This window comes from Neolamprologus brichardi, unplaced genomic scaffold (assembly GCF_056152115.1).
Source record: "Neolamprologus brichardi isolate AB-2024 unplaced genomic scaffold, ASM5615211v1 NODE_ptg000031l+_length_7269946_cov_1, whole genome shotgun sequence".
Lineage (NCBI taxonomy): Eukaryota > Metazoa > Chordata > Actinopteri > Cichliformes > Cichlidae > Neolamprologus > Neolamprologus brichardi.
Genome location: NW_028270136.1, coordinates 3,796,182 through 3,819,125, shown reverse-complemented (window position 1 = coordinate 3,819,125; position 22,944 = coordinate 3,796,182). Strand labels below are relative to the sequence as shown.

The following is a 22,944-nucleotide window of genomic DNA, read 5'->3' as shown; positions in this document are numbered from 1 at the left end:
TAATGTCGGGCAATGATAGAAAATAAAATATTGTGATAGAATATGGGTAAAACACGCATGAGCAGTGCCTTTGTTTACATACACACATGGCGGCGACAGAGAACGAGAAGGGCGAAAGTGGATCGTTGAATGAAACGGATGAACCAGAACTGGTTTGTAAAAATGCTGCAACTTCACTGGTGTGGAACTGGTTTAGCTTTCGTCCGTCAGATACACAACAAAGCACTATTTTTGGTAGCGCATGGTAGCGGGCCGTCGTTATTACTGTGTTGTTTGGAAAATACGGCACTTAAAATCAATCCTTTGATTTTTCTGAAAGTCGACAGAGCCCCTTATAATCCCGTGTGCCTTATGTATGAACTCTGGTTGTGTTTACTGACCTCGAGACGATTTTATGTACACGGCGCTCGAAAATCTGTCACATGTTTCAGTACGACGTTGCTAAGCTACGAAGCCGCACTACTTGATGGATTGTCGGAGCATTACGGCTATCGTAGGCGGAGCCTCGCGGAGTGATACGTACTGTGCTTCAATAATTCAATTCATAATGTTACCGTATTGTGTGTGTATAACCTCTTTTTAAGTTTTGTGGATATTATACATGGTTATGCTGAGGACATGTCGGCCAGTTTCCACTGGAAATGCCTTTTGGTTAAACTGTCAGCGAGGAATTTGCATTTGCACTGTTACATTTTTATATAACTTTAATCCTCAAAAAAAAAAAAAAAACAAAAACAAAAAAAAACAGCTGCTTGTTTAAGTGAAAATACATTGATGGGTTTTTTTTGTGCACTAATAAAGTTGTGGAGTTGTAAAGTATTTTGTCTAGTATCAATTATGTCATCAGTTATATCGTTATTGCAAGTCTTCAAATGTATATCGTGATAAATATTTTTGGTGATATCGCCCTGCTCTACTCACAACTACGCAGATATGTCTGTACATGGAAAGAGTACGCTTGAGTGGGTAATCAACCTCACATCCACACAGGCAACATCACGGAAAATCAATTTCCAATGTGCAATTCAAACATGGCAAACAAACAGCTTGTGTATACTCTAATTGACAGTTAAGACCGAATACTCATTTGTATTACTTGTAATACTCATTTCTCTAGGAATCAATAACCAGGATAGCATTATGAAAACACTGACTTTATACGACCTTTAAGCGTTTAAAGCTTACAAGCAAAAGTGACAAAAACATTAGCGCCCGCTGTACACTCTGCATAGGAAGAAAACTTCTTTCTACAGCAAAAAAATTTAAACTTTTAATCTAGGTCTGTGCGATATGACCAAAACCTCATGTCCCGATATAAGAATTCTATCGTCCGATAACGATATAAATCACAAAAATGTTTTGTAAAATTTTTGTAAATTCTGTGAATCTCGGGCAGCTCGACTTGCAGGAAGTGTTTCCAGCTGCGCGTCATGTAGCTGGAGTCGAGTGTTTTAACCGATGCATGAAACTATACATTTTTAGACATAAGTTGTAACGGTGCCGTTTTCTTTGTGAGTATTTATTACACGGCGTGCTGCGGGGAAAAGCCTGTTCTAACGTTTGAGTCTAAGCTTTATTTTTTAGCACCTGGCGTCTTTTTTTTACTTCTCATCCATAAATAATCTGTTCTTTCACGTGATTCAGTTTATTTTGAAAAGTCTCAAAAGGATCTTGAGCTTTATTGTGAAAGGTTTATGTGGAAAATAAACAAGCGGACACGCGATTTTACCGTTGTTGTTGCTAACGACAACGCATAAAAACAAACGCTTGTCTGTCTGTAGTGTGGTTATATTAAATATGAGAGAAAGAGAGAACTTTAATAAATATAGTCACTACAGGTACCATCAAAACCATGAACAAATATTGCCGTTAACAGTTTATTTTGCGACATAACGAAACAAACGACAGCGTAAAATGAAACGATGTTTTTATATTGTCGTCTGATAGATATCGTTATATCGAACAGCCCTAGTTAAGACCTACACATATGTTTGAGTTTCTCATTCTGTGACAGCTTTCACAACACGTCATTAACCAGGACCGAGAACCGAAAGAACAAAGTTAAAGAGACTAAAGTGTAAGCACCTTTTACAGTGACACAAAGAAGGGTCCACATTCATTTTAGAACAACACAGCTGGTGTTATTAAACCGTTTTATTCGATTCTTCTTTGTGTTGCACACTCATATGCAACACAAGGTGATTAAAGGAGAAATACTTTGTTTACTTTGAGACTTCTAGACTGTGGAGTAAAGTGGGCGCTCTTCTTTCTTTGTCTCAACGCTGATTTCAAAACACAAACACTCATTTGATCTTGAATTAGGTCTTTGGAAAGAAGCTTCCAGATGCCACTGGGTAACAAAGACACTTCAGCTGACATATACAGAACCTGGACTTCATATCAAACAGCATCAAACAGAACATGCGTGGGTACCATTGGTCTGTGATTTTTGTACCTTTGGTGGTTTTTAGGCATCATGATGACACCATGAGATGCTGCGTAACACGAGACTGAGAGCCCACAGTGCTGTGTTACACAGCTTAACGCAGCCGAACTCAGTATTGTTTTTTCTTGTTGATCACTGCTAAAGTGAGAACTCAGCTGTTTGTAGTGGCAAACTGCACAGAAATCTTTCGCTCAACTTTCAGCTCCGTAACATCTTGTCATGCTAAGTTCAAGTTCAAGTTTTATTTGTCATATGCAAGTTAGCACAGGGTCAACATTGCAATGAAATGTGTTTGACGAGCAGCAGTCACTCAGCAGCATGATACAGTACAGAAAATATAATAAAATATAATAAAATAAAATATAAAAATATAAAAATAGTAAGGAGCTAAATATTAGAAAGACATGGTAAAAGAGAAAAGATGACTAATATATATGTATCTATAAATATAAATAGTGTACATATACACTAGTGATTAAATAAGAAAATCTTGAAAAGAAATATGACGGGAGGGCAGATGGGATATTGCACAGGAATGAGCAGCAGAAAATTACAGTATTGCACTTTTAAATATAAATATCAATGACAATAAAGTGAAGTGACCAGTGCAGATTAAACAGAGTACTTGTGAAGCTGCAGGGTAGCTTCTGAGTGCTGTGTTGTGTGTGTTTAAGTGTTGTGGTTGAGGTGTCGTACGGCTTGGTGGTAAAAACTGTTTTTAAGTCTTGTAGTCCGAGCAGACAGACTCCTGTAACGTCTGCCAGATGGTAACAGGGAGAACAGCTGATGTGCTGCTGTGGTCCTTGATGATGCTGTGTGCTTTACGGAGGCATCGCTGGAGGTAAATGTCCTGAATGGCAGGAAGCCTCGTGCCAGTGATGTGCTCTGCTGCCTTCACCACCCTCTGTAGTGATTTACGGCTGCTGGCAGAGCAGCTTCCGTACCAAACTGTGATGCAGCTCGTCAGCAAGCTCTCAATTGCACACCTGTAAAAATTTGAGGTGATGTTGGCGTTCATGCCAAACTTCCTCAGCCTCCTCAGGAAGTAAAGCCGCTGGCGAGCTTTCCTGATAGCAGTGTCTGTGTGAAGGGTCCAGGAGAAGTCCTCGGTGATGTTGACTCCGAGGAACTTGAAGCTGCTGACCCTTTCGACCTTGACACCGTTGATGTGGATGGGCTGGTGTTCTCTGACTGGTCGTTTCCGGTAGTCCACTATCATCTCTCTAGTTTTGCTGATGTTGAGAGTCAGGTTATTTTCCAGGCACCACTCGTACAGCGCCATCACCTCCTCTGTATAGGCCGTCTCATCATTGCCTGTGATGAGGCCTATGACGGTTGTGTCATCAGCAAACTTGATGATGGTGTTGGACTCGTGTTTAGCAACACAGTCGTGTGTGAACAGGGAATATAGGAGGGGGCTAAGCACACAACCCTGTGGCGTACCTGCTATTATGTTACACGCCCTCATAGCACAACTTACAGCAGCCGAATTGCTTCCATAAACGCACCGGATGCTGCCAATCCAGCACCAAACAACAGAAAAATTAGCAACTAGCTGGTGAACACAGCGGATCATTTAGCTGCAAAAGGGCCAGATATTACCCTCATTAGTTAGTGGAGGCAGAGAGAGCTAAATGGAGCATGAATATTGGACTTACATTCATTAGGGGAAACAAACGTGACTCTAAATGGATGCTACTGTTTCTTCATATCTGCTGGTTATCAACAGGGACGGACTTGCTAAGAGGTTTGTGTCATTGCTAACAAATGGAAGCACTTTAGGGCACTCAGACGCTCACCTAATCTATACTGTATTTTTATATGTACATTAACACTGCTGACCACATTAACTCAATGTGAAATAACATAGTGGGTGTAAACAAACGCCTGCTTATTTAGAACAGATGCACGTGTTGTCGTCTAGCAATGCCACAGTCTTACAGCGTGTTATTGTTATAAAATGTATTTGACATTAGGTCTGCCTGTGCAGGGCTGTTCTTCCTCTATCTGAAACTTTCCTTCACTCTTCTTCTGCTCTGTATTTTTCCCCCGAATCGCTGCCAACATGTGATTTCACTTATCTTCCAGTGAAATTAGAGTGCAGAAGAACAGACTAATGGTCATCTCGCTGTCTCTACCTTTCCCCTCCTCTCTCCTCGCCGTGGCAGGGCTTGATGAAAGGACCTGTATATTTTGCTTAAGTTTCAAATTCCGCTGCCCGAAAAAAAAGAGAGAGAGAAAAAATCTGCAGATGTGGGCCGCTCGCCGCACCTACACAAAAATGTTGGACTAAAAAAAAGAAGAAGGCGCCCCTATTATTGGACAATCTCAGTCTCTTGAAGAGGAGACCATGCCTTCAATGGTCACTTCTGAACCATCTAGATTTCCATGCCAGAGCCAGATTTAGTTGCACTTGTGAGCCTTCGGAGCTTGAATGCCTCCAGTGAGCCTCTCTTATGTTACCCAACCTCCCAGGAGAGAAATTAAGTCATTACATCTAATCAGCACCTCTGTGGTCAGCACAGATCTGTTACCCCAGATGTGCAAACATGCTTGGCCAGCACAGTCGAGAGATAACACTAACGTGTCAGTCATCTATGTCCCAATGACGCCGTTCTCTGCGTTCTGCGGGCCCCACAGAGGGACTCGTCCTGTCAGAGAAGCCCACAGAGATCTGAGCGCGCTCGCTCTGCGTCCTCTCCTCCCATCAGTACCTCTGTGAGTCACGCAGCCACTGTCCTACATCTGCGTCAGCTATCATCAGGGCTCAGAAGAACAACAGCCAGCATTACTAATGTAATGCAATCTGCTGCAATAAATCTGCCAAACTTCAAAAAAGATGTAGTTGAGTAAAAAGTGATATCTCCACAGACGGATTTGATTTGAGCTGTGTGGACGTTCCTCGGGTCTCTCACACAGGCTTAGAGATCAGTTGTTAGCAACAGAAGCAACTTAACCAACAATGTATATTTGCATTTCAAAAAGGTGCAACTTTTGAAATGAGCACTCTCTGTTTTGTTTCACACTTTTATTAGTGCTTGGTGTTTGCAGACAGGTCAGCACTTTTTATACAAACTACCAACCACAGAGCTGGTTAGTGGCCAAAGGAAGCTGAGTTTATGGTGCGACAGAAATCATTTAAATGGACACCTTTCTTCAGTGCATTTTAACATTAGGAGCTTCATCCTTTATCTTCAAGAATTACCAACACATACTGATACATACTTTCTGCTGGGATTACTCAAGTGTTCAGATTCTGATACACGTCAGACACACTGGGAAAAAACTAGGGATGGGTATCGAAAACCGGTTCTTGTTGAGAACCGGTTCCCACTGTTTCACTTCCTTGGAATTGTTTGCCATTTTTGCAAACGATTCCCTTATCGATTCCAGTCGCCCCGAATGACGTCACCTGCTCTTTCACGTGATTCAGTTTATTTTGAAAAGTCTCAACAGGATCTTGAGCTTTATTGTGAAAGGTTTATGTGGAAAATAAATAAGCGGACATGCGAAGGTGTTACCGTCGTTGTTGCTAACAACAACGCATAAAAACAGGCGCTTGTCCGTCAGTGGTGTGGTTATATTAAATATAAGAGAAAGAGAGAACTTTAGGAAATGAATAATTTATTTATTATTATGTGGCTGCTTCAGAGTTTCCAGAATATGCAAAATTGAAAAGAAAACATAATCTAAAATATATAAATAAATGCACTGAAACGATGACTGGAAAAAACAAAAGTGAAGCCAAGGAAAAGGAAAATGTGAAATTGAAAGTATTTTTTGTGGGTGTAGAAAGAAAAAGTTGGACAAGCAGGATGCACACGCACGTGCACACGCACGCGCACGCGCACACACGGGAAGTGTTTCAGTGTGTGAAAAACAGGATACACCAGCCCTGGTAGAGACTAACACCAGGTCCAGTTCTGCTCATTTCTAGTGGAAACCATCCAACAAACCAACAGTAGCTGAAACTAAAAACAAAAATCAAATAAATCAAATAAAAATGTGAGTGTAAGTACAGAGTCCTGTTGCCTGCACCAACAACAATTATTGACACTGTTGTGGACTATTTAAACTATCTGAATGAAAGGCATTCAAAGCACAGTGAGATGCCGAGTTAGCCAAGACCCAAAGCACAGACACATGTACACACTCATGCAAAAAGAGAGATTTGACACGACTGAGGTTCAATGATTTGGAGAAGAGAGAGAGAAGGAAAAAAAGGAGACTAAAGGAGATTAAAAACACTACTACAGATGCCTGCCCACTGAGTCAGTGATAACAAACCGAATCCACATTGGCAGATCGAAACTGTGAGAGCAGGGGATATCCCAGTGACTTAATACAAGAAAATAACAACATTCTGTCATCATTTGTTGGATCGCGAAAACTTGGGATTTTCATTGTTTCATGGAAACATTGTGTTATCAAGAAAGCATGCTCCCTGTCCACTCTACTTTCACCCCGTACATGAAATGCCCCACCAGAGACAAAACTTTGGACTTATGGTAATTAAGTAATCTGCCGTGTTCAGTTGAGTTCTCACCCTACTGACTTGGATATTGTAGGAATGTTTAGCTTATTTTAGAGTTTAGGAAAGTGTTAGAAGGATATAGAATCAGTGTAAAGACACTGACACTGCCCTGGGTGTAAATAAAGGCCTGAGTGTGTCATAAGCTTAGGAGTAGATTTCTAGGAGACAAAGAGAGGTTAATGTTGAGTGGAAATTCCTCAGGGCGTACCTGGGAGGGAGTCTCAAAGTTTGTAATTAAATAACTTTGGTTTGGAAGGGAGATGGACTTTTATGACCCTCAGGAAGGCACGTACATAGAGATACACGCACATAGTGCTTTAACTGTTACGCACACACATCCACACGCACACTCACTCACGTGCACTCACACAGACACAGAGTTTGCAGCACACTGTGGGGGTTTTATGATGGGGTCGCTCCTACAAAACTGTGTTTCACAGACAAAGGAGTGAAGATTTTGCAGAGGGAAGGCCTGGCAAGTCTTCCCTTCTAGAAGATGCATGCTTAACTGAAGATGAATAAAGCTTTTGTGAAAATGACTACTGAGTCCGGTGCATCTCTGGAGGCCTGAGGAATAAAAGAACGGGGGTGAAACTGATTTCCCAACAGTTTATGAGCAGATGTTTTATAGCGAATGAGAAGGCAGGAAGCCCAATAAGGGGCAGGTCTTGGGAAGTGTTCAATTTCCACCTACTGCAAAGGTTTCACTAAAACTGACACTGCAGACTGCACCAAGTTATAAATTATCCATCATCAAAACCAACTCATGACCGCTAAACTTTTCATATCCAAAACGAAACCAGAATTCCAGGCAAAGGCTCAAATATTATGTACAAGTTGTCACTTCCACAGAAAAACACACTTCAAGTTGTCTAGGCTGGTGGTATTGTGTTGTGAAAGGGAGATGAAGAAAATCCACCTGTTTCCTCACTTATTTGGCTTCAGTGGGATTTTTCCATTACAGGAAAACACCTCCCAGTCCCCAGAGTGAGAGCATGAGTGTTCTTTCTTTTGTTTGTTTTTTAAACACTTTCTCTTTATTGATTTTCGTCTTATTTTTACATACAGAACTAAAGAGGGCAAGGGAAACACATTCACATATGTTCACATATTCCAAAATACACATCGGCTTGTTTTACTTACACATATTACATATTACACAGGTGCATGTTCCATTCAAACAAATTCGTAGCGGTCCCTCTGCATCACAGAGCTATCAGTTTCTAGTCTCTTGACGTATAACGATCCCATCGTTCCCAAAGTCTCTCTCCTTTCTCCTTCTGTAGCCGCAGTGAGAGGGTAATCAGTTCCATATGATGAATTGTGTTAATAATGTCTATGACCAGCTTCCGTGTGGGGGGGCTTGTCTGTAACCAACACTTAGTAATTGCCTTTTTGCATGCAACCATAATTATTTTCAGTAAATATGAGTCTCTGTTATTTATATCCTCAGGGATATTCCCAAGGTACATGGTACTAAAGGAGAAGTCCAGTGTTACTTTCAGCACATCCATCACCATTTGTTTAATCTCCTCCCAAAAGGTCTTCAGTTTAGGGCATGACCAGAAGACATGGAAGCAACCCGCAGCGACCTCCCCGCACTCCCTCCAGCATGAAGCGCCTGAACCACTTATTTTGGATTTCTGCTTTGGTGTGATGAAGAATCTAATTAAATTCTTCCATCCAAAATCTCGCCATGTTAAAGAATTTGTGGTAGATAACACATTCTTCCACATCCGCAACCAATCTTCCTCTGAGATAGTTATACCTGCTTCTTTTTCCCATCGATGACTGACATATCTTGTTGAGGTCTTTTTCATGGCTGTAAAACTTCTGTATATTTTGCCTATAGTACCTCTTATAATGTTGCCACCATAAGCATCCATAAATATTTGGATCACCCCACTAGCATCTGCGTCAAGCATTTTAATTTCCTTCCGGAAGAAGCTCCGAACCTGTAGGTAACGATAAAAATCTTCCCTGCCGATCTCGTAAATCTGACACGTCCTCAAAATTTATCAGCTCCCCATGCTTCACCATCTTACAGATCGCAGTGATTCCATGCCTGGAGCATGAGTGTTCTTGACTAACATTTCCACTAACCAATACAAATACAGAAAACCATACAAACGTGACACATTCCTCACCAAATGCTGTGGCTATTAACCACTGTATTTTTAATCTTTTCCTCCCTTTGTCTAGTTGACTGCGCTTTCTGGATGAATGAATAAGATTCAATCTGCAATCAGAGCATTTCTCAAAAGACAAAACAAAAAAAAACAACCAAAAAAAATTAAAAACGTTAAAAATAAAATAAACGAATAACATCTGTCTACACCGTTAATCACCAAGAAGAACAACTTTTAGCCAATCTAGTCAGCTGTCCTGATCCCTTGCCTCTGAGCTTTGTGCACGTGAGCACATGTAGGTGTGGCACTAAACGATTAGCACATCTTCCATAAAACACTGGACCTGCAGTCGATTCTAATGCACAATCAACAGATTTTATGCACTAAACGGGAAGACGCCGCTGCAGAACTAATAACACTAATGTATCTGTTATGAGTAGACAAAAGACCCACAGACTCGCATTAATGTTTCAAAAACAACTGCGTGTTGTGTGAAATCGGTTGGAGCTACCGTATTTTTGGACCATAAGGCACATTAAGCGAAACTGTCACGGCCTGGAGGTTCAGCTGGTCGCTGATCAGCCGTTTCTCTCTCTCTCTCTCTCTCGCCAGCTCATTATGGGTCCACGCCCTCGGAGGAGGAAACACCTGTGCCTCATCAGTGTGGATGGCATTTAAATGAAGGAGATGCAAACGCGTTTTCCTCCATAAACACTCAACCTTACGGCAGCAACGCTTTAAGAAGCGAATGCTGTCATTTATCCAGGGAGACGACTTTGAAACCGGAGCTAGTCGAGCTTTGACAGGACAAACATCGTCTAAAATACAAAGACAATGATTATTAATATGATTTGTTAAAAAATGAACATCATTATAAGGAGATAAAACTAAATTAAAGGCATCGGAAAATTTAACAGCAGTAGAGGAATTTAAGATGCGAGAGCTAACTACATGTCGAACAGCAGAGAGGGACAGATGAAAAGAAAACAACGATGGTCCGAAATAAAAATGTCCTCAGTACAAATAAAATCAATGTTTAAACCTAAAGTAAAAACAAGGTCCAGTGTGTGTCCTTTGGTGTGTGTGGGACCAGACACATGCTGAGTAAAAGGAAAAGAATCCACGACGCTAAGGAAACCTCTGGCAAAGAGGTCAGAGTCATCATCAACGCGTATATTAAAATCCTCGATTATAACCAGTCTGGACAGCTTCAAAGTCGAGGATAAAAAGTCACTGAACTCCTTTAAAAACATTGTTTAGGCCAGGTGGACGACACACTACAGCGCAGTAAAACAGTCTCTCCTTTAGGGGTGGGGGAAAAATCGATACTGTGTAGTATGGTGATATTTTGTTTGCTAATAATGTATGGATACAGGGACAGCAGAAATCGATATTTTGTTACAAAAAGGTTTTTGTGCTCTGACTTCAGAGCATGTTGATCCTTTTTCTGAGCAAGAATCCTGACATTCCTTCACTGTCCAAATGTGTTTAACTTTTTTTTTGGCAGCAATAAACATGACAGTTTACTTATTTTAATTTAAGACATGTTTTATTTTAATTAAGTTTAAAACTTTTATGTAATCTAAAATTATATTTTGTTTTAATTTACTTTCAAATTCTTCAGTTGCTGAAGGGGCTGCATAGTTTTCATAAACTGCATAGTTCAGAATAGCTATAATTGTACCAGATGGTTGATTCAGTTAAGTTGGACTAGACTGTAATACAAACCGTTCAGTTTGTCAACAATCAAACTGAAATGAGAGAAAGACTGAGTGTGAGACTTTGATATTAGATAAAATGAATATTGATAAAGTTTACCTTTATGTACAGAATCTGAATATCGCAAAATATTTTTAAAAAATTGCAATAATATCGTATCGTGGGATGTATGGTGATTCCCACCTCTACTCTCCTTATACTGTAGATTTTTCTATAAGAAGACAATGTGACATTAAAAGACTTAGTTGAAAGTTAAGTTAAGCAAGACCTACTTAGAGTTTACATAAGTCTTCAGGAAGAGGTTCTTATCCATGTCTGTGTGATGCAGATAACACAGTAACTATTATCTCAATGAGTATAAAATGGAATTACTACTGTTTAAACATCAAAGTGGTTGCTGGGAAAGGATAAGACCTGTTACATCATGCTTTGTGTGTGTGTGATGTTTTCAGTTCCTTTTCACCTGCAGTAGTTTTGAGGACTAATTATTTTGTGCATCCTAATTTCCAATAAATAATAGGATGCAGTTTCATGCACCTCCTGCTATTGAATAACGCGCTGGGCTTGCTCTGTCGGGATGTCAGTGGGTGGGAGAGACATTGTGGAATACAATGTACGTCAGCTTTTCTCCAACAGAAGATTTATGTGTTGCTCATGAACGTAGTCACTGCTGCAGTCCCAAAGTGGAGCCAAAAGTCTTACAGAAGGCGGCTTAACGGCGTCTGAAATCCTTCAATTGTTTCCGCTTCCACTGACACCAATTGACATTTTCATAGCTGTGAGTGTTGCCACGGCCCACAATATCTTTTACTTTATTCAAACACTTGCAAAGGCAGAGGGAGCAGAACAGAAACACTGTTTTAATGCTAGCATGGAGTGAAAACAGCTCAAGGAAAGAGGGCAGCAGAGTTGTTCAACACTTCGCGACCCTTGATCCCTCACTGCTGGATCCTTCCTCCCACCCTGTTGACAGCATTGAGCACCATGACAAGTATCATTTTGAGCTAAAAAGCTGCTGCTGTGGACGTAACCTCACAGCTTAGACGGTTTGGGAGTGAGACCGGAACTCTTTCTCAAAATGCAAAGTGACCGTTGAACTGGAAACGAACCCATGCGAACACAATTATTAGCATATCAGTATAATAGAGTAGTTAGGTTTGTGGTTGAAACCTCAAACTGTTCCTGTGTGAAGTTTGCCTGTTCTCCCTGATGGCCTGACTGGAAAGCAGTAGGAAATCTCCCAGTTCAAATATAATTTGCTTCAGTGACAGTGAAAGTTATAGTTTAGAATAGTTTCACTTAGATAGAACGATAACGATGTGTATTGCGAAATAACTTTTTCTCGATAGAAAAGTTAAACTATTGCGATAGACCTCACCGCTCTTGTCCTCTTAAAAAAAACAAAAAGAAGAACAGCCAATCCAAATTAAGTAGCGCAGAGCCGAACCAATCACAGCCATAGCGTCACGTCATGTGACTTGTTACGTACAGCACAAGTGCCAAGCCGCACATGTGTATTTGTTTGGGAAGCAGCCAGCCGCCGTGCCGCCCGGGTAACGGAGGAAATGAGTGTGCCGACTAGAGAAAAATCAACCGAGAGCGTGAGCGAAGGTTACCGAAGAGAAAACAGATGATGGTTCCAACGCCGGAGAGATTGTCGAACAGAAGAGCCACAGAAGTTCGGGATGTGAAGGTATTTCGGCTGTAACCCTAACCCTACTGGAAGCGCTAATTCATCATTCGGCTTCTGTCAGACTAAAGTAACTGTTAAAACTGTTTGAAAAGCTGAGCTATACAACAAGGAGAGATCAAGAATTTCCTTTTAGTTCTCAGTTTATTTGATGTTGACAAAAGTTAGTCAATTTTGTTCTTCTGTAAAACAAACTAAGATTTATTTTTAGAATTAATATTTTGTTTCTAAGTGGAATTGACAATTTAGTCTGTTTCGTTTGTTCTGTTTTGAAACGTAAACGCTTTAGCGGCTGCCTTTTGTGTAGTTTGCAATATTTGCCTTTATCTGAAAAAGTCTCATGTTCCTTAAGTACATCTACCCTGTTGAACTTATTATGGGAAATAAATATTTAAATCAAAACAAGCTTCTGATTATTTCACATTTTACTTGTGAGCAACGGCACATTTAAATCTTACAAATATAGTTATTTGGCTTATATCGTGATATATATCGTGATATGGAAAAATCTTATATCGCCCAGCTCTAGTTTCAGTCAAATCCTGATGAGGAAGATGGGGTCATTAATTGCACCATCAGTTAAAATTCACCCCTCAAACTGCTGAGCTGGTCTTATACTCTGACAGTGCTCTCACTGTCAGCCAAGGTCTCAGTCACGCAGGCCTAGAGACTGGTTAACCACCACCTGGTAATCTGACTGCAAGTGAAAAAAAATGCAAAAAAATCCCTTACAGATTTCAGAATAATATTCTTCAACATAAAAACGCTGCATCATGCAGAGAAGAACATGATCAAGAAATGCCAAAGCCAACCCAGGACTGTTCGAAATGGAAAGACATTCAGGTTCATAGAAACCATCTATGTCCACTGTGAACGGCCATCTTTGAACAGAGGCGCTGGCTCACCACACCAACTGCCATCTATAATCCAGTTTTGAGATCATTTCCCAGACGCCTTAATGCCCATTCACACCCTGGGCCTTTTGACTTCAGGAAATCATTTCATAGTGAGCTCACCCGAAACCCTGGCTGACTGTGACCTACACCTATTTTCACACCTTGACTTGTGCGATAAGGTAGAGGATCAACAGGGGGTTTATGACCCTCTTGGGGAGACACTCCACCATTTGACCCTAAAACTGAAAGCTTCTCAGATAAGAGGTGAAACGTCTTCAAGTAACTTCAAGAAGTTCAGATGCCTTTTTTCCCAAGCTCCTTAGACTACCATCACCTGCATGACTGAGAACCTTCAGACTAAACAGTGAGACATAAATCACATCTGATGTACATCAGACTAGAGTCTGTAAGGGCAAGATGGTCTAACATGGTGTCAAGACTACATGCATACATCATATATACACACACAACCTGCACAAAGTTACTTTGCCACATCTTGAGACGAGTGAGGGCAGTTTCACACTAATCAGACACACACACATCTTGCCCAGCATTCCTACCTCTGCCGGGATGTTCCAGGCAAGTCTCTGAGGTTGGGGTAGAGAAGGCTCCACATCGCCTTTACAGTGGCCGTCCTCGGTGTAGCCTAGCTGAAAGGCATCTGTGGCCAGCGTGTACTGGAGGAAAAAATAAATAATAGGGAAGGAAAAGATTATTGAGATTTAGTATGAGAGTTAGCACAGCCATACTTGAAAAATGTACCCCATTATAAATGGACGACACAAAAATACAAGAGAGATGATGAGTGCTTGAAAACTCAGCATAAGCATTTTTTAAGTTGCTGCTAATGCACTTGATTAACTGATTATCTACAATTGTTAATCAGTTAAATCGGTTAACACTAAATGTTACATTTCAAAACTATTGATTACACTACACACTAACTACACAAGATTTGTGCTAAACGTCGCAAATCTCTCACATCTCAAACACGCCGCCGTCACTCCTAAAACTTCCCCCTCCCTAAACAACTAAATGACATGTTGCCATATCATTTTTTGATTGGTCGACATGGTACATTTTTCCACCAATAGGAAAGGCTGGGCGGGTTTTTTTTGTTTTTGCTCACAGGCTTTCGAGCGTTTTCCTTATAAAATGCTGTTTTTACCGTTTCTTCCCGCAGTAAATATAAACAACGACAGTATTCAGGAAGAAAACCAAAGATTGCAGATATTTTTATCATAACTCTGGTTTTACGTGGCCGATCAACACAATTTAAAAACTGGTATAAATTTTTCCCGTCAGTTGTTCCGTCTGTCCTGCTCACATCTCCAATGGTTGTACACGTTGTCATTAACGTGGCTTCACTCCACATCAGCCGCTTTGCTAAAACACCGGTGTCGGCACATGAGGACGCTGTCATAGCCTGTCAACCACGTTGATTAGCAGCGTATATTAGCACTTATTTCCTCCTACGCCGGGCGGCGCATCGGGCAGCTAGTTATCTCCATCGATGTCGGTCAGCAGCGACTGCTTCAGCTTCGTCCCAGGCAATGTCGACAGTTCTCAGATCGTCCATGAATGTTCGACGCCATGTGGTCTTTGGTCGGCCTTGCTTTCGCTTGCCAGTGCGTGGACGCCATGTCATGGCAATCTTAGCTGGGCGATGAGGGGGTAGGCGTAAAATATGGCCCGCAAAGCGGAAGCGTCTTTCTGCGACAACATCGGCTAACGGGCGGGTGCCTCCTCTTCGTAGGACCTCCTCATTTGTTATTCGGTCCCGGTAGGAAATTCTCAGGATTCGCCGCAGGCCACGTTGAAGAAGCACGTTCAGGTGTTGAATAATTGCACTTGTTGAGCGCCAGGTTTCACTAGCGTAAAGTGCAGTAGGGGAGACGATAGAGTTCAGTAGTCTGATCGTGACCCTAACATTCAGGGAGGTCGAGTTCCAAATAGGTTGGAGACGTCGCAGGACACCAGCTGCCTTCCCTACTCTGGCGTCGACATCCCGATCAGAGACCCCGTCATTCAAGACGATGCTGCCAAGAGCTGCGTATACACGAATGTGAATCGCATTATTGGCTGGACTATGGGATAAGGTGGCATCGTTGTAATCCCATACGGGAGCAGCCAGTCACTGACTGATTAAAACTGCAAAACAGAATTGTTAAAGTATTAATTTTAATTTCAGTTCAGGTTAGATTTTTTTTCTGTGTGCAGAGAGCGTGCCAGCAGTGCACAATCAGAGGGTAGCTTAGAGGGAACATTGCTTATATCTGATATAGCCACCATCCCTCCCCTGCACATGTCCAAAGCACCTTTCCTCCAAAATGCTCGACCCAAGCGGTTCCTCTGATGTACTCATTTCTAAATCTGTCCATTCTTCTCACTGCCAATGAAAATTCCTCTTTTGGTACCCCATCAGACGCTTTCTCTAGATCCACAAACCCAGTGCAGCTCCTTCTGACTTTCTCCACCATCAAACATGCAGTTTAAGATGCTCTTTCTCAGCGTGAAACCATACTGCTGCCTAAAGATAATCTCTGCTCTCCTCTCTTCTTAACTCAGGGTTAGAAATATTCATTCTTAAACATCACCATGTAACTGAAACACAGATTTCTGCAGTCTTAGTAGTTTTGCTTCTTATATCAAGTCAAATTAATAAATGCTGCTAATATTATCAGAAAGCATGTTTTAGTCTTGCTTTTATCTCACTGTGGTAAAAATGGTGGGTGTTGAAGGCCATTAGTTCAAGTCTGACTGTGTCCCTGTAAGTGTCACTTCCTCTTTGCTGTGCTTTCTAAGATAATACTGTAACACAATCAGTTCCTGGAACTGGCTCCTTCTGGAACTTTCAACTCGCAGCTGTGCAATCCCTGTGTGATAAATGCATGTCAGCACAAATTCAGAAATAAGACCAAGGATCACCTCCCAAAGGTGCGCTACAGTTGGTGCATCAGCCCAGGAGTGCTCTGCATTCAGCCCGCTCTTCCCATTCTTGTAGATCACAACGGAGAAGGATTTATCAAACCACCTGGGAGAGGAGAGAAGATAAAGCGTAAAAGGAGATGCGTGTTGCCACAGCTTGTGTAAAGGGTGCCACCCGAGTCGAGTCGCAGATGCAGAAATAAGAATCCTGGCTTTAGACCAGACAAAACAGACTGGAACATATCTCTGGTCTATAACCAGTGTCACAACAACAATGATGCCGATGCCATGCAGATTTTGTATTCTTAAAAACGCATTTAGTTTAGACGACTACCCTGCGAGACAAACTTTAAATCTGTCAATCCTTTCTGTCAAGGTTTCCTGTGTGGAGTCCAGATCAGCCTCAGGTGTCTGTTTGGTGTCTGTAGCTGAAATTCAATGAAGAAAGTAAAGGATTAAATAAAGGATTCATCACAATCCTTTAATTTTACATGTCTGATAGTGGTTTATGTCACCATCACAAACCAAAGGAGAATCGTTGGCAGCCTGAGGCCTGTGAGAAGTGGAGTAATCACAGAAATGCCTTTTGGTTAAACTGTCAGACAGGAATTTGCACTGTTACATTTTTATATAACTTTAATGCACATAAAAAACAGCTGCTTGTTTAAGTGAAAATACATTGATGATTTTTTGGGTTTTTTGCACTAATAAAGTTGTGGAGTTGTAAAGAATTTTGTCTAGTGTCAATTATATCGTCAGTTATATCGTTATTGCAAATTTTCAAAAGTATATTGTGATAAATATTTTTGGTCATATCGCCCTGCTCTACTGATTACTATATTTTTGTTTCACTTCACTAATCTCCTGCCATCCTGTGCACTACTCTGTTGGTATTTCAGGTGAAACCAGCCATTATTATGTACAAATGTTGCCACGCTAACCAGTATGTTTTTGACACATGATTGAATGAACTGACAAAAGACACCAAAACAAAGCATAAAAAAGTGTCTAGCAGAGGTGGAGATGTTTGGTGTGTGTGCAGGCGTGTGTGGAGTACTCTTCCACTCTTACAATCTGAGCTCAATAGTTTAGTAAATTCAGTCCATTTTTTGCAGTATTTATCAAATTTGTCCCTATTAAGTGTCCAAATCAAAACAACAGTCACCTCATGGCCCCTACAAGAAAGTCCAATGATATGAGCTTATGAGCTAGCACTTGGCAACAGTGCGAACACTCTCCCCCTGCAACTAAGGCATGGGGTGTTAAGGGTCATGTGACTCAGCCCTAACTATATGATTTATAAAAATGGAAAGTTTAAACCTAATCTTAAATGCAGAGAAAGTGTCCGTCTCACTAATCCAAACTTGGAGCTGAAGAGGGGCCTAAAGGCTGAAGGTGCTACCTCATCCTACTTTTAAATATCCTCGGAGGCACTGAGTGAAGTACTCGTTTAGAGTAACATGGTGCTTTCAGGTCTTTACAATAAGATGGACCACGATTAGCCAAGATCTTATATGCATGGAGATCATTTTCCTATGTGAAAACATCAGCATCACATTACATCATTCTTGCATGGACTGACTATGAAGCGATCAGTTGCCACAGTATTCCCAGAGCATTCCCATGGGTATGTAATCTACTCGAAGTGGTGATGTGATGAAGTATCTTTTGTCTCCATGATGAACCAAATAATGCTACAAATCTACCTTCACTTTCACATTTTTATACAATGCTTACTGCAGTTAGGCTCTTGAAGGCACCAAACACGGTTTTAAATATACCAGATCCATAAACCCCTCCCCACACGTTCCTTAGTGACCTCCTCACCTGTCATAACATTTCCCATGAAGCAGAGACTTGGCGTAGCTGTCCAAGTTCCCCTCTGGGTCATCTCCCCTCATGCCTTGCTCCTCGTCATCCAAGGTTACAAAGAAGGCCGCCCTCTCAATGGTATCCAGCGATCTCTTGTTGACCCCAGAGCTGAAGTACTGCTTCCTCATCTGAGCCCAAGGGATTCTGGGAGGAGATGACATGGATATATTATAAATCCGTACTCACAGTCAGCAAGTCTTTTTGCACAATTGCCCTAAAACAAAGTACTAAAAGAGCCTCGGAAGTGGAGAAAGTTCACAGAAGGCTTAACTCAGCGGAAACTGCAGACGCTCCATAACAATTATGAGAAAACGTACTTCACTAAACACTGCATCCTTCTCAAGTACTTAGTCCACTCTAAGATAACTTAAGACAATCTGAAAACTCACAAAACATCAAACTATTGTTTCCATCAAGCAGACTGAAGCTCCCGAAAAAGTTTCACACAGTCAAAGACATCAGCGTGTGATGCAAATGTCAAAATCAGATGACAGTTCTTGGACAAAAGCCCAGTGATGTTTTCTAAAATCTCGTACTGTGTCCGATTTGCTGGTCGGCTCACTACTTTAGTAATACACACAGCTTGACGGACGGGCCATTAATGCAAAGGCTCATCGGACTGTTCCTGCTAAGCACGTTGGTGGCACTTTTCACACTTTGTTTGCTTTAAGCCATGCATAATGTGTAGGCAGCACCATATCCAGACTGTAGTTCTGATGTCATTTCCATCTGTTTGTTAATTATGCACAATACTGATCATACCAGAAAACAAACCAGCACGAGACTAGTAACAGGATGGGAGCGCCTGCTAAAGGCACCCAGTCTAAAACAGATTTAACATACACAACAATATTTAGCTTTAATCACAACAGGGAATCCTGAAGAGAGCGAGACGTGCATATATGCCAAATCTTAATGGCCTTTGGAGAAAAGTGCAATTGAAAGTTAAATCATGTGAGCTGAAAATCAGTATGCATAGATTTCTATCAGTGAGTGAGGGCATTAACAACACACTGACATGTGGGTGTTTCGTGTGTTTTTTTCACACGTCAAAGGCAAACAGTTCACCAGCACACTTATTTCTCAGGTGAAATTGTAGCTCAGGTGGCAGAGCCTAATAATCAGCCGCTAATCAGAAGGTCGGTGGTTCGATCCCAGGCTGCCTCCTGGCTGCATGCCAAATATCCTCGGTGGTCAGAGGGCCCGGTGGCGCCAGTGTCCGGCAGCCTCGCCTCTGTCAGTGCGCCCCAGGGTGGCTGTGGCTACAATGTAGCTTACCATTGCCAGTGTGTGAATGTGAGAGTGAACGGGTGAACGACTGAATGTAGTGTAAAGCGCTTTGGGGTCCTTAGGGACTGAGTAAAGCGCCATACAAATAATAATAATAATAATAATAATAATAGATTGGATTTATATAGCGCTTTTCAAGGCACCCAAAGCGCTTTACAATACCACTATTCATTCACTCTCACATTCACACACTGGTGGAGGCAGCTACGGTTGTAGCCACAGCTGCCCTGGGGCAGACTGACAGAAGCGAGGCTGCCATATCGCACCATCAGCCCCTCTGGCCAACACCAGTAGGCGGTAGGGTAAAGTGTCTCGCCCAAGGACAAAACGACCAGGACAGAAAGCCCGGGGATCGAACCGGCGACCTTCCGGTTACAGATACCCTTCCCAATCTGTAACCACGGTCCGTGGCTCAGGGGGTAAATGGCCTGTCAAATGCAGGCCATTTACCATTACCATGTCACAATCCATTTGCTGATACACGTTAGCTTTTGCACTCTCTCTCTTTCTTGGTTTTGTTTTTGTTTATGCTTCTACATCTTAGGAAAAGAAATCTAGCCATGTGTACAACAGACATTACAAATACTAACATGCATAAACTTGAAGAGCTGATCCCTACATTTTTTTTTCTTCATCAGTTCTTCTAGCCAAAGTTAATTTACACTTACTGTTCACATGATTCATTTCCACTGTTTTGCTTTCAATCATTTCAGTGAAGCCAACCCAAACTTTTTAGGTTTTGAGGAATTAAGAGAGCAGAGTTAGAAACCTTCACACTCAACTAAAGATGCCCACAAGCAGGAAAACGAGCAGGTGGCTGAACATCCCACTTCTTTGCTTTAATAAACTCCTGGCTTGCTTTGGCTCACTGTCCATCTGTATGATGAAACACCATCTAATCAATTTGACTGCTTTTAACTGGATTTGAGCAGAGAGTCTCCGAACACCTCAAAATTCATGAGTGCCAGTGGCAGCCATGCAAACCCAAACCATCACACAGTTTTATAGATGATGTGGTGTGCTTTGGATTTTTCCAATCTATTCTTGAGGCTTCACTTTCATGCAGTCTTCTCTTTATGGTGGACTCGGACATCGATACGCGTACCTCCGGGAAAGTGTTGTTCACTTGGTTGGCTTTTGTGAAGCGGTTTCTCATAACCATGGAAATGACTTGTGGATCAACCATTGTTGTCCTCCGTGGGCGTCCGGGTCTTTTTGCGTTGCTGAATTTACCCGTGCTTTTTCCCCTCTCAGGAAGTACCAAACTGTAGATTTTGCCACTTCTAATATTATAGCAAATTCTTGCATAGTTTTTTCTGTTTTAGCAGCTTAAGGATGTTTCCTGTGCATGGAGAGCTCTTTTGACCGCATGTTGTTAGTTCACAGGATGTTGCTTGCATTTGGAAGATCTAACTTTAAATGAAATCCAAGCCTTTTATCTGCTTAATCGATAATGACATAATGAACTTTCATATGAAACAGCCTTAGAGTCAATTGTCACATGTGAGCGGCACATGTTAAGGAGCTGAAACTCCAAAGCCAAACTTAAAACTGGGTACTCTCAAATGAAAGCTGAGTCTACACGTTAGTATTAGAGCTCTGATTAGTATATTATGGTGCCATCTAGTGGTCGCACTGTAGCTCGTCTCTGCGAGCTGCCTCTGAGCAACCTGCTAAATATAAAGACAGCAGGTTCAGACAGCTTTATACAAACTGGCTGTGTTTCAGTAAAGAAATAAAAAAAAATTATTTTATTTTAATGAAAGAAAAATGTTGATGTCAACCTTAAAAGGTTTATTCAGTTTTAAATAACCTCTTATCAATGCCACTCCTTAATTACAGACTAGAACCTGTGATTAACTTTTCATGTTTCTCCCAAATATTTCACAGTCAAGTTAGAAAATGTATCTAAATCGCCTACTATAGCCTGTATATAAAAAGGGATAAAAAGGCATGTGACGTCACCCGCTTTTCCCCGACATTTAGAAAATTCAAACAGCAGCACGCTTGCTGCTGCCATGTCAATAGTAGTAATCAGTAGTAAGCATATCAGGATGATAGGGGGCTGCCACTTTGTACGCACCTGTCTCCAGCAGTGAGAGCTCCCAGCTTCTCCTCTCCAGGAAGCGGGGGTGAAGCGTCATCCAGGATTCTCTGGACCTGGTGTTCAATCTCCCTGGGGGACAGCAGGCGGCCTGCCTGGTATACCCATAGGCGAAAATAGCGCCCCCTGTGGTACACTGCTACAAACTCGCTGTCTAGCCAGTGCTGGAGCACATCTGTGAAAAAGAGTAGGGCCGTGCCATATTATACAGTCTGCAACAACAATAAGATATAACCATGAGATGTGTTTACATTGCCTAACGCAGGGGTGTCAAACTCAAATACACAGTGGGCCAAAATTCAAAACTGGAACAAAGTCGTGGGCTAACATTAATATTTATTGAAATATATTTATTCCTCCAGATATAAGAATGAATCTTTTCTTATGGACTCAAACACGTTTTGCTGAAAAAGTGAATATGGAACAAGCAAAGCTTAATACTAAACAATATATATATTAGCTGTATAATACCAGTAGGCCAGCTCTAATAGTAATTTGGTATGGCTTTGTGGGCCAAATGTAATTAGGCTGCGGGCCAAATTTGGCCCACGGGCCAGAGTTTGACACCTATGGCCTAATGTGTGTAAAAAGACAAGTATGGGCAGAAATCTGTGCCATCAGAAACTGAATTTGAATTAGTCTAATTTGAAATTGAATTCATGGTTTGAAAATGAATTGATTTGCTTTGAAACTGCATTTTATCCTTTAAAAATTCAGCTCTCGAATAATTTCAGTTTCACTTCTCACCATTCAGTTTCAATTCCAAAATTCAATTTTTTGGAACTTACATCCTGAGCTGAATTAAGACTTCAGAAGTCATTCGTCATGTCGAATGACCAGCGGATAAACTCTCAGGTTGGTAATAAATGTATTACATGTATAAGAACAAGCGTCATGTTCACAAATGATAGCCGTAAGGTAACTTTTATGCTTATTGTAGCTGCTAGCTAAAAACGCTAATTTAGCATAGTTTGCCCTGAATTCAGCTTTGACAAACAAATCGACTGTTTCTAATAGAATTCCAAAGTTGTCATCTTGGACCCTCTCAGAGTACCCCCTCTGTATGCTTGCAGAGACCCCTACAGTAGGGAAACATGCAAAACATGTCTGAGTGTAAGAGCGCATCAGCCTCCGATGATAATTTAGTACTTGATAATGAACTTCAATACTATACTTCAACAATGCTACTTCAATATCCTCATATCCTGCTTCAGTGAGGTAATAGAAATAGAATGCTATTCTTCTATTATATGCCCAATTAATAGAATTTAGCAGAGAAACAGCTTCCCTTATTAAAGACACTTGAGCGAGAGAAACACAACTGCAACAATCAAAG

At 41.3% G+C, this 22,944-nt stretch overlaps 1 protein-coding gene across 1 annotated transcript in view; it reads right to left on the bottom strand.

Moving 5' to 3' along the window:
• LOC102795912 (carnitine O-palmitoyltransferase 1, liver isoform-like) overlaps window positions 1-22,944 on the bottom strand; it is a 57,977-nt gene that overhangs the window by 13,625 nt on the left and 21,408 nt on the right. The window contains exons 10-13 of the mRNA XM_087837235.1: window positions 21,588-21,783; window positions 18,170-18,358; window positions 16,343-16,448; window positions 13,975-14,091 (exon numbers count right to left, since the gene is read on the bottom strand). Coding sequence (XP_087693361.1) covers window positions 13,975-14,091; window positions 16,343-16,448; window positions 18,170-18,358; window positions 21,588-21,783 — 608 coding nt within the window. The remainder of the gene's footprint in view (window positions 1-13,974; window positions 14,092-16,342; window positions 16,449-18,169; window positions 18,359-21,587; window positions 21,784-22,944) is intronic.